We start from the raw sequence: 14468 nt of genomic DNA on the forward strand, positions 1-14468 counted from the left end.
AACCTGGACAGCAAACTGGTTGCATACATCAAATCTGGCCTAGTGTGCTATCAAATACACAGCACCCCTATTAAACCCTGTACATCCTTCATCAACCTTCTCACCACATCATCCTTTAATAGCTTTAAGTTTGGAACCAAAGGCAGATTTATTGGTTTGCATTTTCCATGCATACTTTTTCAAAACTTCATTTCATACCTTTTTTTATTCACAAGATCCCATTCACTTGTTGATCAATCTCCATTCCAAGAAAGTAAGACATTCCACCCAAGTCAGTCATTTCAAACTCACTTTGCATGGATTTCTTGAATTCATCCACTTGAGTTTGATTGCTTCCAATTACTAAAAGATCATCCACATACATGAAATGATCATCAAGTCATCTTCAGCTTCTCTATGTATAGAGTGTGTTCATTTGGACTCCTAATAAAATCCAAGTTCAATAAGTGGCCATTGATCCTGCTGTATCAGGCCCTTGAGCATGTTTTGGCCATACAAGCTTTCCTCAGCAAATACACCTTCCCTCCTGTCCTGGATCACATACCCTTCAGTTGTTCAATGTAGATTTCCTCATTCAACCAACCATTCACTAAGGCAGATTTTACATCCATTTGGTACACTTTCCAGAGAATTGAGCAGCCACTACAATAGCAGTCTAATGGTGTCATGTTGTGCACACGAGCAATGTCTCCAGGAAATCCATTCCATACTGCTGAGCAAATCCCTTACTACAAGCCTGGCCTTTGCTTCAGAATTGACCCATCCGATTCGCTTTCTTCTGAAAATCCATTTCACCTGAATAACCTTTCTGTTTTTTGGTCTGTCCACCAGCTTCCATTTGGTTTTTTCTCAATCATGGCAAGCTTCTCCTTCATGGCACTCCTCCAGGATCTGATTGTGTAGCCTCTAAATAACTTGTAGGTTCCATTTGTGCTAAGTTGCACCTGTCATACACATCAGCTAGAGTTTTGGTTCCCCTAATAGCAACTTCTTTTCTGATTGCTCCCCTGAATCTTCTTCTTTGATCAGGTTGAACCTCACTCAATTGAGGTTGTGTATCTACATCAGCTCTACCATTTCCCCAGTTCCAGACCTCTTTCTCATCAACCTTAACATCTCGGGACGCCACCACTTTTCTAGAGTCAGGAATATAAATCCTGTAGGCCTTGGATTGGCTACTGTAGCCAATAATATTCCAGTCATAGCCTTATCCTCCACTTAGTCCTCTTTGCGATGGCATTAGGACATAGCAAAGGCTTTCAAAAATCTTCAGTTCATCCACTGCTGGTCTGACTCCAGTCCAAGCTTCAAAAGGTGTTTATTTTTCAAGGCTTTGTGGGAATTTGTTGAGTAGGTAGACACTTGTGTTTGCTTCTTCTGCCCAAAATGTTTGGGAAATTTTTCTCAGCCATTAAACATCTTGCATTTCCTGACTGTCCTATTTCTCCTCTCACAAACTCCCTTTTGTTGTGGGTGTGGACTACTGAATTCATGTCTTATCCAGCTTCAGTGCAGATTTTTTCAAACTCTTGAGAATGTATTTAGTGCATTATCACTTCTCAAGGTTTTGATGGATTTTCTGTCAAATTTTCTACTTCTAGTTTGAATTTTCGAATGTTCCAGCCACCTCATTTTTCTATCTTAGGAAGTAAATCCACCCCATCCTAGACCAATCATCTATGAACAATACAAAGTACTTGCTCCCTGAGTGATAAGGTTTGCATGGGGCCACATACATCCGAGTGAACAAGCGGGAGTTTTTAAAGGCTCTCCAAGCTTGGTTACTGGGAATGGTTTCCTACTCATCTTACCTAGTTGACACACTTTGCCCACACCTCTCGGCTTTTTAACAATAGGCAGATTCTGGACTAGATTTTTAGACTACATTTCACTCAAATTTCTATAGTGTACATGGCCTAATCTCTTGTGCCACATTTCAGTTTCATCTTCTTTAACATTGCATGCTGTGTGTGGTGTACTTCCACATTATTGGAAAGCTTTTCCCTACCATTTCCACTCTCAAAATCTCATTACCCTTACTGTCTTGAATAATGCAGGATTGTTTTTGAAAACGTAGTGCATAATTCCTTTCCAACATTTGTCCCACACTCAAAAGACTTTGACTTATATTAGGTGCATAAGTACATTTGAGATTAGCTTTGTACCTTTGGAGTTTGAATGTCAACATCTCCCTTGCCTCTTGCTTCCCACACCCTCCATTCCCAACTTTAATCTTTGACCGATGAGAGTTATCTATATTCACAAAGCAGCTCAAGCTGTGTGTCATGTGATGTGTGCAGCCACTGTCAAGTAGCCATGTATCATCACTGGTTTGGACCAGATTTGAAGAGGCCACAAACAGCTGTTCTGTCTCCTGCACTGTTGTTGTTCATCAGCTGTTTGAGCTTGTTGTTGGACTGCTCTCCTTTTTTTGCACACTCTTTAGGCCAAACTATTTGCAAGCTCGACACTGTATACCTCTGAACCAACATTTGTGCTCTGCATGTCCTTTTCTTTGCAATAAAACAGGCCGAAAACTCTTCATCCCACCAGTTTTATTCCACTGGTTATTCCCCTTTCTTTCCTCTTTTTTCCCCAGCAAACTCCTACAGTTCCCTTGTCCAGTCTTGCCCTTATAGGTTGCTAACATTGCCCCTTCATTTGCATCCTTTAGCCTTAGGAGCCTTCTCTGCTCTTGTGCCTGCAAAGCATGGACCACTCAATCATGGATATGAGTTAGGTCCTTTTATTCCTCCAAGGATGAGATTTTGGCTCAAACCTTTCGGCAAGCTCACCATTACCTTCTCCACTATTATGCTGTCTAACATCTCCACTCCGAGTAATCTATTTTGTTGACAATGTTCATCACCTATCAACATATTCTTTCACTTTCTCAGCCTCCTGCATTCTTAAGATTCAAACTCCTTTCTCAAATTCAGAACCTGCATGTTTCTTGTAGTGTTACTTCCCATGAACTCTTCCATCAACTTGTCCCATGATTCTTGGGCTGTTTCACATGCCATAATCCTTGTGAAAACAAGGTCTGTGACAGTTGAGTGGATGTGGACAAGGCTCTTGGAGCCTTTGAGGCTTCCCCTTCATGCATTTGAATTTGGTTAAGAGTGGGATTTGGTCCCAGCTGAGGGGCGTCTCTCTTCCTCTCATACTGCCGAAATCCTTGCCCCTCAGGTAAGCCTTCATTTTGACTGACTAAATATTTTAGTTGTTCACCGTTGAACGGAGGTAGAAGGGAAGCTGTTGGAGTAGTCATTTGTTCAAGAAAAACCAGGTCTGATGCAATACAGTTTCACGAAGACTGTGAGTTGTTTTGGAGAAGAAATGTTTAGTTTTTTTGGTTGGAATCAATGTAGCTCTGATACCATGTTGATGTTTATGCACTGGAGTTTAACAAAGAAAAGAAAAAGAGCTGAATTGAATAAGAGAGATGCGTTTTTCTGCATTACAAAATATGTTTTCATTACGCTGTAAGCAAGTTTTACACTGACTTATACCTAATTTGCAAACATATAATAACTTAAATTAATCTAAAGCCACACACTTAATCAACTAACAACTACGGCATCAGACCTCCCTTACAATCTGGAATGCATATCACACTTTTACAAAATGAGCTAAACATGCAGCATATCAATACACCCCTGGCAGACTTCAGTTTAGGTTTTGCCGCCAACACACATTCAAAACTTTAACTAAACTGCTGCATTTCCAGCCATGCATCAATGTTCAACAAAAATAAAGAAAGAAAAGGAAAACAAATAAAATAAAACAGCCATCTCAAACTCAGCAAGAATAAAGTAAAGTAATTGAATTTTCTCTAGGTCAGTCATCTGAAAGCAACATACTTCAATAACTTGCTTAAGTTGATTGAAAGTATATCATTAGCAGAGTTTCAGGTGTTCAACAAGAAATATCAGATACCTTCAGAGGTAACAGATGAAAGTACTGGCAGATTCCTCTTTAAATAACTTCATAGTGCTGCCTTCAAGTAAAGCAAATAACTCTCCACCAGAGCAAAAGTCTGTATCAAACATGTGTGTAGGAGTTGAGGAGATAAAAGAGACATCAGTATGATTACTGCAGTTACTAAGTCATTTTAAGAAACCCAAGAAAATTTCTTGATATGACTCTAATGAAATATGTTAAATTGTAGTATTAAGGGTATTGGATGATGATCAATATAAACATAAAACAGAAAAAGTGCAGATCTCTCAGTTTCAAAGAGAAAAGGTTGAAAATACCTTCAAGAAATTTTCTTTTCCTATTTATTGGGATTTGTTTCCTAGGGTAGATTTCCATTGTCTATTAGTTTAGGTTTCGGCAACTACAGATAAGAGCTTTATTTCGGTTGGAATCAAGACTTGCTAATATTGATTATTGTGTAATATAGCATATTATTCTCTCTTATTCTCTCTTTTCTTTTCCTCATTTGACTTTCATCACAGTCTGCATATGTTTTTCCTCTTTGATGTTTTACTCTAATACTAAAATTTAGGTTGGTTGAACTTTATTATTTTCCAACCCTTCTTTTTGTTTATCTACAACTGAAGCTATAGAGACAAAACCAGGATGGTAAAGCATGCTCATAACTTTACGTCAGATTTGCGTATAACAGTGTGATAAATTTGGCTGATGCATCTATACAGCTGATCCAAGCCTTTTAATGTAAAGACACTATACGACTGGAACATTTGCCTGTATTTCTTGCTGTAATTTGCAAAGCAACAGTATATTTTGCTATATTTTGGATATATATTATAGGTTCTTTTTGAATGATTGTCTCTTATATACTTTGAATTACCAAAAGATACCACTTTGATTAAGAGCAGATTTTGACAGCAATGGTGTTGTAAGTTAATGGCAATGCAGAGGGTGAGAATTTGTAAGTTATCACACCCTTTCAATTTGAGGAATGGAAAATGAAACAAAAGCTAGATATCCACAACAGTACAACTATGCCATAGCAGAGTCTCAAAAAGAATAGGAGAGATGGGAAGTGTTGAGTTATATTACATGGTTAAAAACAGGGCAAAGTCTTAATTCTCCACAGAAATCAAGTAAAAACAACCTACATGCTTTACTTTAGGTTTAGGATGACGCAATGACGGAACCTCCTCCATCTCACCTTCATGGTCTGTATCCCATTTCTGGTCATATGATAAGAGAAAACATGAATCAGCAATAAAGGGAGTGCAGAGCATAGTCAATCTGAAGTCTTATGTTTAACATTAGAAATGGTTGTTAATCCAAACCTTTAGAAAAGGTCCAAATCTACAGGCTTAACAAGCACTCCATCATCTTCCCATTTGACATCTTTGGCTTTCAGATCTTTTTCAATTAACTCAAAGGGTGCATCTAGTGAAGGCGGGCTCTGCATATGCATAGAGAAACATTCGATATTAAATCATTTGCTGTTTAAGAATTCAATATGGTAAAATGCAAGTAGTCCTCTCCTACCATGGTGCGAATCAAAGGCCAATTGATTCCGTGGAAGAAAGGATGTTGTTTAATTTCATTGGCACCACTATTTGATCCTAAACGATCTGCAGGATCTCTGTTTAACAACAAATTAAGCAGCTACCTACCTGCAAGACTTACCTGGAATGAAACATCAAGCAAATTAACATCAATTGCCTGCTGTAACATCCTTGCCATTAAATTTGCCTGCTCATCTCATGAAACCGAAATGTTCTGCCCGAATGGAATACTAATTTTGCAAGTTCAATGAAGAGAAGCCCCGTTCATCATCATCAATCACTTCTAAATTCATGTTGACATCTTCGATTATGGTTTTCCTAGCTAGTTAAAACTTATAGCTCGTACACATTTTCATCAAAGGCAGTGAAAATTTAGACCCAATATACTTTGTAGCCATGATGTTCTCAGGAAGGTATCCGCTACGTTTCCAAAAGAAGTTTTCGGTTAATACTCACTTGTTAAATGTTCTCCATTGTTAACTATTCATCAATTTAAGTTCAAGAGATCATCCATATTTTGACCAAACCTCAAGATCCTGAGCATGTATACAATATCCGCTGACTCAACAGAATAACCAAAGAATAATTTTAACTGACTTAAAAGGCGATAGATTTTTACTGGAATGCTACTTGGGAAAGTGAGGTCTTTGTGCAAAATGTTGGCAAATATCTTCTGTCTATTTTTACCTCTGAAAGATGTGCGGCCGTAGAGCATCTCATACAAAAAAATACCTGACTACTAGACATAAAATGAATTCAAAGCACAATATAAGCTAGTAATATGTAAATTCCCACATCTAGAAGGTAAGATGAATCTAAAACTAGTATTTTTGAAGCATATCATTTAAAAGAAATAACAAGAAGAGGAAACACAACACGATCATGGTATCATATATTCAGCTTCAGCGGGTGCTTACCAAGAGCCCACCAATCAATAGCACTGCTGTGGCCAACATCTGTAATAATTTCCTGAAATCGAATAACAAATATTAAATACATGATAATACAGATTGCAGAAACAAACAAGAGTAGGAAAAGAACTGTTAATATCTATTAGCTAGATTTTCAAAAACCAAATTAGACAAAAAGTTTTCATGCAGCAAATATTATCTAAACCTTCCATTTCAGATGAAGCAAATGTTAGAGTCATGAAAGTGACTCTATTTTGGTGATAAAAATACCCCATTTGTGATTAAATTGAAGTATATTGAGACAATTAAAGAATTTATGAATTTATTCACGAAAATCGCTTCCTAATATTTTTCTTATGAATTTAACGTGTTTGGAATGATTTTGGAAAATATATGAGTTGATATGAGGTTGTGGTTTATGGATTAAGGGTGATTTTGTCTCATTTATGCTGTTTAGGGGGTAAAATGTCATGTTTTAAGGGGCTGATTTTGTCACTTTTTAATTGTGCAGGGACTAAACTGAAATTTTGCAATATGTGGTATAAAAGAAAAACTGCAGATCGCGTCAAAGGGGGGACTGTTCATCTTCACTTTTCCGGCGACGCTTCATCTTCCATTCCGGCGACCTCCGGCGACGCTTCATCTTCCTCGACCCCAGATCATCATCCCGTCAAAGCCACGGCAAACCACCACGGCAAACCACCACCGAGAACCACCACGCCGCGACGCTTCGTCTTCCACCGCGACTCTTCGTCTTCCCGGCCAGTTTTGGCCATTTTCCGGTGACGTTTCAGCTCCCCAAGGGTAGATCTCACTTCCCCACAGCCGGATCTACACTTCCCTAGCTTCAGCCGCCGCGAAAACCGCCGGAATCCGTGATTTAGCCGCCGCGACTCTTCATCTTCCAGGCCAGATCCTGCTCATTTCCGGCGACTTCTCACCTCCCCGGGACCTGATCTGAACTCCCCATCACCAGAGCTTTCCATCGGTACCTTCGGATCCCATTTCCGCCACCGTTTTCCGGAGACCCGCCGGAAAATTAACGTTTTCCGACGAACCGCGGCTGTTCGTATTCCGGGCTGTCCGTTGGTCGTTTTCGCCCCTTTTTCGCACCATATCGCTGTCGGTTACCTCCTCTCCGCCATGGTCAGCTCCGTTTCCACCGTTTCGGCCTCCGTCATCACCATCATGAGCGGCTAAGCTCCCGGTTGTCTGTTACGGCATAGGCGAGATCGGGATTGACTCCACGACTCTCCTCATCAGCTCTCGACTAGTTGGATGAGCCCGATTATAGGACATTTGGTAGTATTGTGCTTCGGATTATATTTGTTTTCGTTTCATGATTGATTTCGATACTTTAATATGATTTGGGCATAACTTGTGATGAATATTGTTGTCCATTGTGATTTAATGTTTTCATAGAACTTGCTGAATGATAAACGTTGGTTTGGAATAATTAAATGATGAATATTGCTTACATTACTTCGCATCGATTGTAATTGAGTTGTGTTTGGATTTAATTTAATTTCTACTATTGTTGCGTTTATTGTGAAGTTGGTTGATTGGATATTACGTGTTGACAGATTGTATTTGTTAATCGCGTACCAACTAGTGGTATTGCCTTGTAGTGTTTATCGACGTTCAATGATAGTCTTTAACCAATCGAACTTGAGTGATCGGGTGAGACAGGATAGATTATACCTAGAGTGTCGGGAAACCATTTCATTGATTTACCTTGCCTTGTAGGTTTAGGGGATCGTAGAGGGTGGAGGAGAATTGTGTGAGTCGGTCTCGTGTCGAACCAAAACCGTAACGGCAACATTTTTATTATAAAGTCTTTATTTGTTTAAATTTCACTATTTCATTATTTGCATTTTGTCTTTTTAGTTTCATTAATCCATTGCCAATTTCATTTCCGCTACTTAAAATACATTAGGTTGTTAGTCTTTCTCCCTGTGGATTCGATCCTGCTTACCGCTAACTACGGTACTTAAGTTTAATTTTTAGACTGTGACGATCGGTCTAACAGCAAATGGACATTAACAAGCTAACAAATGCATAAGCTCTGGGAAAAATTGAATCTCTTATAGGAGCAATGTACTCTTCAATTCCCACAAATGAATTTGACACTGTAACTGGTTCTGCCAAAAATGTTGGCAGTGGCTGACTTCTGGATCTTCTCCTATTATTAGGTGGTGGATGCTTAATAATCTGTAGAAGTAATAAAATTTATAGTCTGTAAAGGTAGTCTTAGTTCCCATTCTAAGCATTTGATAAGTCTCAAAGTAGATAGGAAATTCCGGAAAGATGTAATTGTTTGCAAATTCTGTGTGTAGACATGACAAAAGCACATTTTGTGGTGACAAGAGATTACAAGGAATCCTTTTCATAACCTTGCAACGGCAGAGAAAGAATGACTACATAAGATAGTTATTTTTTTACACACTTTAATCCAGCAAACATAAACCTTCCAACCCTGGCATGGGCATGATTTATTTCATAGACTTTGTACACCTATAAGAAACCTCAAAAGCTATAATATAGGTAGTACCCTACAAATTTAATCCAGCAAACATAAACCTTCCAACCCTGGCATGGGCAGGATTTATTTCATAGACTTTGTACACCTATAAGAAACCTCAAAAGCTATAATATAGGTAGTACCCTACAAATCATGCAATTTATATCGGTATAACTAAAAGGAAGTGACCGTCTTGCCATCAAACAGCCTTCCTGAAAGGGAAATCATCTTTTTCATGCGTACCAGTGACAAGAAAAGAGCAGCTGAACACTCTCCAACAAACAGTTGATAAATTGAGCTAACTCATATTATCCATGCTCAGGGAACATAACTCAGGAAATAGACAAAGTGCATATCCTAATGAAAATACAAACAATTACAGGAATGTGGAAACATACTCGGGGTTTGCAGGACGTCATGAATGATAAATCAAAGTCACTTAATACTATATGCCCATCTTTCTGGAGTAAAATATTTTCAGGCTTCAAGTCTCGATAAATTATTCCTGTAGGGTCATCACCAACAAAAATAGAAAAAAGCACAAGATTAATGACATGAATTAGTTATAAAAAATTATTGGATTGCAGCCAACTAATTTTCTTTATCTTAAAGCCATTGGAGAACATGTCTCTCACTTCCATCATTAGCTGATATCTCCCACTCAACTTTACAACAAAACTTCTCATGCACAGATTTTCTTCTAAAAGCCATTGGAGAACATCTCTCTCACTTCCTTTTTACAATGATGCAAAATATTTTTGTTCAAATCCAATGAAAATATGGACTCTGACATTTTCCTAATACTTCAAACAAAGATGATTACTGTTTAGTAATGAACTCACATAAATAACTTGATATTTTTTCAAGTTATGATACAGGAAACATAACACAATGAATTTATTTGAACAAAAAGCAGATACAGTTCTTAGCAGCTCAAAATACCTAAAAAATGAAGATATTCCAAGCCAATCACAACCTCTGCAGCATAAAACCTGGAGAGGTACTAATTGTTAGATATTTATTAAGATCGTACAACATAAGAAGGGCATGATATCTGGACAATAAGCTCAGACATAAAGAAATATTGTTGATGTTTATGCACTGGAGTTTAACAAAGAAAAGAAAAAGAGCTGAATTGAATAAAGAGAGTTGCGTTTTTCTGCATTACAAAATATGTTTTCATTACAGCTGATAAAGCAAAGTTTTACACTGACTTATACCTACTTTGCAGACATATAATAACTTAAATTAATCTAAAGCCACACACTTATATCAACTAACAACTACTGCATCAGAACATCCCTTACAATCTGGAATGCATATCACACTTTTACAAAATGAGCTAAACATGCAGCATATCAAATACACCCCTGGCAGACTTCAGTTCAGGTTTTGCCGCCAACACACATTCAAAAACTTTAACTAAACTGCTGCATTTCCAGCCAATCATCAACGTTCAACACTCCTCCTTGATGGTTGGCTGGAAACACCAAGTTTGAATCTGAATTCTTCAAACTTGGCTTTGGAGACAGCTTTGGTCATAATGTCAGCCACTTGCGATTCATTCCTACAATGCACCAGTTTCACTTCACTATTTTGCTCAGACTCTCTCACTGCATGGAACTTTATTTTTATGTGCTTTGTACGTCCATATTGCACAGGATTCTTGGCCATAGCTACTACAGATTGATTGTCACACATGATGGCAGTAGCTTTGTTCTGTTTCAGCTTCAAATCATCAAGGACTTTTCTCAACCAAATGGCTTGATTCACAGCTGCGGATATATACTCTGCTTCAGTTGTGGATTGAGCCACGGTTTCTTGCTTTCTGGAAAGCCAGCAGATAGCACCATGATTAAGGAAAAATGCAAATCCTGAAGTGCTCCTCATATCATCTATCGAACCAGCCCAATCGTTATCCGAATAACCAACTAAACTGAAATCTTCTGATCTCTTGAACCACACCCCATAATCAGTGCTTCCTTTTACATACCTCAGCACCCTTTTTGCTGTTTTGAAGTGTGTTTCAGTTGGTTTACTCATAAACCTGGACAGCAAACTGGTTGCATACATCAAATCTGGCCTAGTTGCTATCAAATACAACAGACACCCTATTAAACTCCTGTACAATCCTTCATCAACCTTCTCACCATCATCATCCTTTAATAGCTTTAAGTTTGGAACCAAAGGCAGATTTATTGGTTTGCAATTTTCCATGCATAACTTTTTCAAAACTTCATTTGCATACCTTTTTTTATTCACAAAGATCCCATTCACTTGTTGATCAATCTCCATTCCAAGAAAGTAAGACATTCCACCCAAGTCAGTCATTTCAAACTTACTTTGCATGGATTTCTTGAATTCATCCACTTGAGTTTGATTGCTCCCAATTACTAGAAGATCATCCACATACAATGAAATGATCATCAAGTCATCTTCAGCTTCTCTAATGTATAGAGTGTGTTCATTTGGACTCCTAATAAAATCCAAGTTCAATAAGTGGCCATTGATCCTGCTGTATCAGGCCCTTGGAGCATGTTTTAGGCCATACAAGGCTTTCCTCAGCAAATACACCTTTCCCTCCTGTCCTTGGATCACATACCCTTCAGGTTGTTCAATGTAGATTTCCTCATTCAACCAACCATTCACTAAGGCAGATTTTACATCCATTTGGTACACTTTCCAGGAGAATTGAGCAGCCACTACAAGTAGCAGTCTAATGGTGTCATGTTGTGCAACAGGAGCAAATGTCTCCAGGAAATCCATTCCATACTGCTGAGCAAATCCCTTAACTACAAGCCTGGCCTTATGCTTCAGAATTGACCCATCCGGATTCAGCTTTCTTCTGAAAATCCATTTCACCTGAATAACCTTTCTGTTTTCTGGTCTGTCCACTAGCTTCCAGGTTTGGTTTTTCTCAATCATGGCAAGCTTCTCCTTCATGGCACTCCTCCAGGATTCTGATTGTGTAGCCTCTAAATAACTTGTAGGTTCCATTTGTGCTAAGTTGCACCTGTCATACACATCAGCTAGAGTTTTGGTTCCCCTAATAGCAACTTCTTTTTCTGATTGCTCCCCTGAATCTTCTTCAATTTGATCAGGTTGAACCTCACTCAATTGAGGTTGTGTATCTACATCAGCTCTACCATTTTCCCAGTTCCAGACTCCTTTCTCATCAACCTTAACATCTTAGGACACCACTACTTTTCTAGAGTAAGGAATATAAATCCTGTAGGCCTTGGATTGGCTACTGTAGCCAATAAATATTCCAGTCATAGCCTTATCCTCCAGCTTAGTCCTCTTTGCAGATGGCATTAGGACATAGCAAAGGCTTTCAAAAATCTTCAGTTCATCCACTGCTGGTCTGACTCCAGTCCAAGCTTCAAAAGGTGTTTAATTTTTCAAGGCTTTGGTGGGAATTCTGTTGAGTAGGTAGACACTTGTGTTTGCTGCTTCTGCCCAAAATGTTTGGGAAGATTTTTCTCAGCCATTAATCATCTTGCCATTTCCATGACTGTCCTATTTCTCCTCTCACAAACTCCCTTTTGTTGTGGAGTGTATGGACTACTGAATTCATGTCTTATTCTAGCTTCAGTGCAGGTTTTTTCAAACTCTTGAGAAGTGTATTTAGTGCCATTATCACTTCTCAAGGTTTTGATGGATTTTTCTGTCAAATTTTCTACTTCTAGTTTGAATTTTCGGAATGTTCCAGCCACCTCATTTTTCTATCTTAGGAAGTAAATCCACCCCATCCTAGACCAATCATCTATGAACAATACAAAGTACTTGCTCCCATTGAGTGATAAGGTTTGCATGGGGCCACATACATCCGAGTGAACAAGCTGGAGTTTTTTAGAGGCTCTCCAAGCTTGGTTCACTGGGAATGGTTTCCTACTCATCTTACCTAGTTGACACACTTTGCACACACCTCTCGGCTGCTTAACAATAGGCAGATTCTAGACTAGATTTTTAGACTGCATTTCACTCAAATTTCTATAGTGTACATGGCCTAATCTCTTGTGCCACATTTTAGTTTCATCTTCTTTAACATTGCATGCTGTGTGTGGTGTAACTTTCCACATTATTGGAAAGCTTTTCCCTACCATTTTCACTCTCAAAATCTCATTACCCTTACTGTCTTGAATAATGCAGGATTGTTTTTGAAAATGTATTGCATAATTCCTTTCCAACATTTGTCCCACACTCAAAAGACTTTGACTTATATTAGGTGCATAAAGTACATTTGAGATTAGCTTTGTACCTTTTGGAGTTTGAATTGCAACATCTCCCTTGCCTCTTGCTTCCACACACTCTCCATTCCCAACTTTAATCTTTGACCGATGAGAGTTATCTATATTCACAAAGCAGCTCAAGTCTGGTGTCATGTGATGTGTGCAGCCACTGTCAAGTAGCCATGTATCATCACTGGTTTGGACCAGATTTGAAGAGGCCACAAACAGCTGTTCTGTCTCCTGCACTGGTTGTTGTTCATCAGCTGTTTGAGCTTGTTGTTGGGACTGCTCTCCCTTGTTTTTGCACACTCTTTTAGGCCAAACTATTTGCAAGCTCGACACTGTATACCAGTTCTGAACCAACATTTGTGCTCTGCATGTCCTTTTCTTTTGCAATGAGAACAGGCCAGAAAACTCTTCATCCCACCAGTTTTATTCCACTGGTTATTAGCCCTTTCTTTTCCTCTTTTTTCCCCAGCAAACTTCCTACAGTTCCCTTGTCCAGTCTTGCCCTTATAGGTTGCTAACATTGCCCCTTCATTTGCATCCTTTAGCCTTAGGAGCCTTCTCTGCTCTTGTGCCTGCAAAGCATGGACCAGCTCAATCAATGTGATATGAGTTAGGTCCTTTTAGTCCTCCAAGGATGAGATTTTGGCTTCAAACCTTTTCGGCAAGCTCACCATTACCTTCTCCACTATTATGCTGTCTAACATCTCCACTCCGAGTAATCTGATTTTGTTGACAATGTTCATCAGCCTATCAACATATTCTTTCACTTTCTCAGCCTCCTGCATTCTTAAAGATTCAAACTCCCTTCTCAAATTCAGAACCTACATGTTTATTGTAGTGTTACTTCCCATGAACTCTTCCATCAACTTGTCCCATGATTCTTTGGCTGTTTCACATGCCATAATCCTTGTGAAAACAAGGTCTGTGACAACTGAGTGGATGTGGGACAAGGCTCTTGGAGCCTTTGATGCTTCCCCTTCATGCATTTGAATTTGGTTAAGAGTGGGATTTGGTCCCAGCTGAGGGGGCTGTCTCTCTTCCTCTCATACTGCCAGAATCCTTGGCCCCTCAGGTAAGCCTTCATTTTGACTGACTAAATATGTTAGTGTTCACCGTTGAACACAGGAGGTAGAAGGGAAGCTGTTGGAGTAGTCATTTGTTCAAGAAAAACCAGGTCTGATGCAATACAGTTTCACGAAGAGCTGGATGAGTTGTTTTGGAGAAGAAATGTTTAGTTTTTTTGGTTGGAATCAATGTAGCTCTGATACCATGTTGATGTTTATGCACTGGAGTTTAACAA

At 38.9% G+C, this 14468-nt stretch overlaps 1 protein-coding gene across 1 annotated transcript in view; it reads right to left on the reverse strand.

Annotated features, from left to right (window-relative positions):
* Positions 1–5272: 5272 nt before the first annotated feature.
* Positions 5273–14468, reverse strand: part of LOC116142692 (phototropin-2-like) — a 63343-nt gene continuing 54147 nt past the window's right edge. Inside the window, 7 exon segments of the mRNA XM_031428109.1 lie at positions 5273–5389; positions 5476–5616; positions 6115–6227; positions 6413–6465; positions 8496–8617; positions 9326–9432; positions 9870–9919. Coding sequence (XP_031283969.1) covers positions 5273–5389; positions 5476–5616; positions 6115–6227; positions 6413–6465; positions 8496–8617; positions 9326–9432; positions 9870–9919 — 703 coding nt within the window.

This window comes from Pistacia vera, unplaced genomic scaffold, assembly GCF_008641045.1.
Source record: "Pistacia vera cultivar Batoury unplaced genomic scaffold, PisVer_v2 Contig414, whole genome shotgun sequence".
NCBI lineage: Eukaryota > Viridiplantae > Streptophyta > Magnoliopsida > Sapindales > Anacardiaceae > Pistacia > Pistacia vera.